Source organism: Ovis canadensis, chromosome 5, assembly GCF_042477335.2.
Source record: "Ovis canadensis isolate MfBH-ARS-UI-01 breed Bighorn chromosome 5, ARS-UI_OviCan_v2, whole genome shotgun sequence".
Taxonomy (NCBI): domain Eukaryota; kingdom Metazoa; phylum Chordata; class Mammalia; order Artiodactyla; family Bovidae; genus Ovis; species Ovis canadensis.
The window spans coordinates 43741689-43747688 of NC_091249.1; the positions used below are offsets into that span (position 1 = coordinate 43741689).

General features: G+C 46.4%; 1 protein-coding gene across 1 annotated transcript in view; it reads right to left on the bottom strand.

Moving 5' to 3' along the window:
* The window catches only part of SNX2 (sorting nexin 2), a 61787-nt gene extending 59949 nt beyond the window's left edge, over positions 1-1838 (bottom strand). The window contains exon 1 of the mRNA XM_069591677.1: positions 1582-1838. Within this exon, the coding sequence (XP_069447778.1) occupies positions 1582-1689 (108 nt within the window). The 5' untranslated portion in view covers positions 1690-1838. The remainder of the gene's footprint in view (positions 1-1581) is intronic.
* Positions 1839-6000: the final 4162 nt, after the last annotated feature.

A 6000-nucleotide genomic window follows, 5' to 3' on the forward strand; every position in this document is an offset into this window, starting at 1 on the left:
TAAAGTATAAAGGACTACAAGGATACTACCCCCAAAAGGTAATTTGCTGTGCAAGATAATTTTTATTAAATCTTAGGAGATGCTGGTTTTGACAATTCATTCAACAAATATTTGCAAAATGCAAATGATCAAGATTTTATGAGGAACACAGAGATGATCCAGGTACTATCCCTGGCCCCAAGAAGCCTAAAATCTTGAGGAGAGGTGAGGTTTGGCCAGAACAGGCATATACAATTAGCAGAATACGGTCAGTCCTGAAAACGGTCAGGGAAATTACCAGTTCCACGCAACTGAAAACTAAATAAAGGATATTCTACCATAATTTTCAATTAATTTGGTGCGGAGTGGATCAAGCTAGGGAAGCTTATTAAAAAAGCACTTTATAAGGAAGTCTAAGGTCAGACGGTTAAGCGTCTGTCTACAATGTGGGAGACCCGGGTTCGATCCCTGGGTCGGGAAGATCCCCTGGAGAAGGAAATGGCAATCCACTCCAGTACTATTGCCTGGAAAATCCCATGGACAGAGGAGCCTGTTAGGCTCCAGTCCATGGGGTCGCAAAGAGTCGGATACGACTGAGAGACTTCACTTTCACAGTCTAAGGTAAACAATTCTTTGGGAAATTTGCTTATATTTTAATACACATACACACACTTAAAGTTCGGCTATCAGGTGTGTGTGCTCTCATCAAAGGCAAAGCAATTGAAACATGAACTAGATTCAGGAGGCCCAATACAGTTAAGTTCATAGAGGGCGTTTCCTTTGACAAAAACAGGAACACGTAGCTTCAGAGACCGCTGATCATGCGAGAAAAGAGGAAAAAGGAGTGAGGATCTGTTATTTGTCCCCTGGTAACTTAAAAAAAAAAACTTCCCCCACTGCCTAGCAGTTTCCTGGACTACTCCCTGCCTTCAACTTTGTATTTTATCAACACTATGATCCTTAAAAGGCTTAGAAACTAAACACAAGCAAAACCGGCCAAATTCATTTACCTATTTAACAGTCTAAAACAGAGGTACCTCCCTCAAGGGGAACTAGCAGTCCTTGATGGTCCAAGACCGGGAAAAAAGTGCATTCGCACGGTCCCTCCAGCGCCCCGGCTACTCAGCGCGCTCTCTTCACTGCTCTCCCTTTTCAGAGGCACACCCTCCCTTGGGAAGGGAAAAGCAAGCACCTCTTGAAAGAGGCTGCGGAGGTTGCCCGGCAGCGCCAGGAGGTGTGCTGAGACCCAGGGCAAGACCTTCAGAGCTCTGGAAGGAGAGGCGCAAGTGACACCGCGGAGGGCCAGCTGAGCGGGGAGAGGACACTCGATGCTCCGTCCGGTCCCGGCCCTCAGGGGATCAGGTCGGCCCCCGGCCCCGCAGTTCGCTCTCCTAAGCAGGCCTGGCCGCCCAGGCCAACTCCGGCCCAATGACAGGTACGCGAGGTGGGGCCCGCGTCACAGGTGTCGCCCCAACCAGGTCCTTGCAAACCTGGGGGTTGGGGTGGGGGGGACGCGGAGGGTCAAGTCGAGGCAGGGCAAGCACCAAAAGGTGAGACGGGCGGCAGCAACGGAGCGCAGCACCCACGGCGACGCGGTCTCACCTCTAGGGTGGAGACAGTGCTGGTGAACAGGTCCTCTCCGTCCTCCAGCTCCTCAAAGTCGGTGGGTTTCCCGTCCCCTAGCGGAGGAGGCTCCCTCTCGGCCGCCATCTTCGCTCGCCCAGACGACTGCGCGAGCGGGACCTCGCGGACCTGTCACGTGAGCACGCACGGCTAGGCTAGCGCGCCGGCCGCCGGGCTCCCCCTCCTCCCTGGCCCGCCGCGCGCGGCCCCGCCCAGCGGCGCGCGGCCCCGCCCCCGGTCTCGTGCAGGCGTCCGTCCGAGCGCGCGGCGCTCCTCCCCGCCCCTTTGCGTCTCCTTCCGCCCCCACGTCTGGTCCCGGCTACTTTTTTACCGCCCACTTGCTCTACTGACTGCTGTGGAAGAATCTTGGCGTTCTATTACCGTGTCCCCTTCTTAGCGGGACTAGGCCAAACGACTTTTGTTGTCGTTACCAGTTTTAAATCTTCTTTAGGAAGTGGAAGAGCTTGGGGACCAATCTTTGGGTTTGGGTTATGCACAGACTGAGGGCAAGATTGAGGCTCGGCAGGAGAGAGAGACATCTCTCTTAGATCTCTGGGCTGTCCTGTAGAACTTTGAGACATGATGGAAATGTTCTGTCTCAGTACTATCCACCAAGGCTTCCCTCGTGGCTCAGCGGTAAAAGAATCCGCTTGCAATGCAGGTGTAGGTTCCATCCCTGGGTTGAGAAGATTCTCTGAGAAGGAAATGGCAATCCATTCCAGTATTCTTGCCTGGGAAATCCCATGGACGAAGTAGCCTGGCGGGCTACAGTCCATGTGGTTGCAAGAGCTGGACACAACGACTAAACCATCACCACCACCGTCCACTAGAGTAACCGATGGGCATTGCAGATAGCAACCTGAGGTTAGTATTTTGCTGGAGAAGAAACCTTCACAGGGATTCTATACAAAGTGAGTATATAGAAGCCTTCAGCCCTCAATGGCCGGGGAATTAGAAGTCCTGGGTTTTACTGGCTATGTACAAGACTTACTTAGCATCACTGTAATTATTATTGTCTTTTGAAGTGCGTTGAGCAGACGGTTTTCCTAGTCGCTAGGATTTCTTCCACCCCTGTTTCTTAATTTTTATGATCATTGTCAAGAAGCATCAACCCAAACCACAACTAATTTAAATAAGTATATCAAGGCCCAAATGTTGCTTGGGTGAGCTGGATGCATGGGCCAGTTGTCACTGTCATGCCACATCACCGTCACCACTGCCGCCGGCCTGTCTGCAATAACCAGCTGTTGAGGCACATTCCCCCGCCTGCATTCCACCACCTATAGACAGTCTGTGGTCTGTCACTGATCAGAAACTTTAATCTCTTTTGAAAGTTCACAGTCTGGCTTGAAGTGATTTTTCTCTGTATCCTGTTTACCAGTGCCTCTGTTTATTGCTTACTACTTTCTGTCTTATGCTATGGTCATTTATATTCCCAGCATATCTTTTTTTTTTTTTCCAGCATATCTTTTTTACTGGACATCTGATTTAGTTGAAAGGCAGGTCCAGTCACTTGTAACAGAGAACCACATTAAAAGAGGCTTTTTAAAAACTGTAGTTTAATTATTCCTCGTGTAGGATGAGAAAGGATCCATGACATTATCCAGGGATTACAGACTCCTGTTGTTCTGCCCTCCCTAGGAATAGAATGTCTTCCTTATGGTTCAAGTTGGCTCAACACCACAACCATATTCGAGCAGACAGAAAAGGAATAAAGGGAAATGGAATGACATTCCATTCCCTTTAAGAACATGGTCCAGAAATGGCACACACACCACTTCTGTCCATATCCCTTTGATCAGCTTATTAGTTGCTTGGCTGTTCCTAGCTGCAGGAGACTAGTAAATACTATCATTATGTGCTTCTCCCACCCTTAAGAAGGTTCTCTTACTCTGGAAGAAACGAACACCACTGTAGGAAACCAGCAGTCTCTGCTATAAATCATCCATTCACTCTTCTCATGGTAGCAAACCTGAATTTCCTTCTGCATAATCATTCTTTTCCACTCTCAGCTAGAAGTCTCCTCCAACTCAGGACTGGAGTATATGACCTAGGTTTAAGTCAAACCTGGCATTGACTCCCTTGACCCTAGTGATTGGTAGGAGGTCAGATTTGGTGACATTTCCCCAAACTCTTAGCAGCTTTGATTGTCTTACTTTCTCTATCCAACCTAAACTCCACTGAGACTATAAAAATTGTCTTGCTCTTTTTCTTCCTTATCCTTTGCTTTTCTGTTTTATCTTCTCTGAGATCCCAAATCCAATCATCAACTTCTGTAATCTTATATCCATATTGCCAAGAACATTTTGAAAAAAAGTAAACCCCAGTCTCAACTGGTGATTCTGCAAGTCCATGATTCTTAACCAAACTCCTCACTGCCTAGATGTCATCACTGGCTTCTTTTCTAAATCTTTCAACCATTCTTTCCAGTAGAGGTTCTAAAAATTCATTTTCTCAACAGGTATCCCATCACCATTTCTCCTCGTTTTGATCAGATGACTTAGCCTGCTCATTCAATGACAAAAACAAAATCTGCCAGTTAAAACCTTCAATCTTCAAGTAGGATGGAAATTCTCTTCTCTCTGTGCCCCCATCACTCACTGTGCATGTTTCTATAACACCTATTATACTGTAGTGTGATCATGACCACTTTTCCATCACCCTTGATAGTCTGCAGGATTGTTGCATGTCAGGGCTCTTTCTTATTTGACTTTGAATCCTGGGAAGTCAGTCACTCAGTCGTGTCTGACTCTGGAACCCCATGGACTGTAGCACATGAGGCTTCCCTGTCCTTCACCATCTCCTGGAGTTTGCTCAAACTCATGTCCATTGAGTCAGTGATGCCATCCGGTCATCTCATCCTCTGTTGTCTCCTTCTCCTCCTGCCTTCAGTCTTTCTCAGCATCCGGGTCTTTTCTAATAAGTCGGCTCTTCATGTCATGTAGCCAAAGTATTGGAGCTTCAGCTTCAGTCCTTCCAATGAATATTCCTTTCCTTAGGGTTGATTTCCTTTAGGATTGACTGATTTGATCTCCCTGGTGTCCAAGAGATTCTCAAGAGTCTTCTCCGGCACCAAAGTTCAAAAGCATCAATTTTTTGGCACTCAGCCTTCTTTATTGTCCAACTCTCACATCCATACATGCCTACTGAAAAAACCATAGCTGGGTGACAATATACAGGGTAGTCCCCTACTAGTCATCAATCACTGTAAACCAAATTATACCAACCTTAGCAGCCTAAAATCACAAATATTTATTTTCTCATAATTTCTGTGGGTCAAAAGTCCAGCTGCAACTTAGCTGAGTGCCTCTGACTCAAGGTGTCTTGCAGGACTGCAGTAAAGGCATCTAGCAGAGTGGCAACCAATTCAAGCAAGACTCAATTGGGAGAGGACTTGCTTCCATGCTCACTCATGTGACTGGTGGCAGGTCTCAGGTCCTTGCTGGCTATTGTCTGGAGACTGAGTTCCCTTGCATACAAGCCTCTACATAAAGCTTTTGTTTTGTTTCTATTTTTAATTGGAAGATAATTGTTTTAACAATATTGTGTTGGTTTCTGCCATACATCAACATGAATCAGCCATAGGTATACATACGTCCCCTCCCTCTTGAACCTCCCTCCCACTTTCCACCCCATCCCACCCCTCTGGGTTGTCACAAAGCACCATATTTGAGCTCCCTGCCTCATACAACAAATTCCCACTGACTATTTAAACCATAAGGTTTTTCAAACAGCATGTCAGCTTGCTTCCCCTACATGAGGACTCTAAGAAAGATAGAGTGAGCCAGGAAAGGACAGGAGAGGGTGAACAAGACAGAAGCCAGAGTCTTTTTGTAACCTAATCTCAGAAGTGGCATCTCATCACTTTTGCTGTGTTCTGTTCTTTAGAAGCTCACATTACAGGGAAGGGATTAAATGGGGGATATGATTAACAGGAGGCAGGGATCTTGGGGGTCATTTCAGAGGTTGCCACACACCCCAATTGTGTTTAGTACTCAATAAAATATATAGTATGCTGTTAATACCTTCAGTGAATAAATGAATGAATATATGAAACTCAGAAGAGAGGGCTAAATGGAAGGTATAAATTCGGTAGTTAATACCACTAGTATATGATATGGCCCAGGTAGTCTGGGAAGCACAACCCTAAGGATCATTAAAGAAGCAGATAAAGGAAGAGGTGGCATAAAGAAAACTAAAAAGCAGCAGATAGATAGGAAGCAAGGTAGGAAGGAGGCAAAAGGAAGTAAAGGAACAAAAGAAAAGAGTGTTTGGCAGTATCCATTGCCTTGGTATATTAATAAAGTGGTAACTGAAAAGGTGAATGATTAATGAGTACAGAAAATGAAGACAGCAAGTTGTGATGGCTGATTTTATGTGTTCCTTTGGCTGGACCAC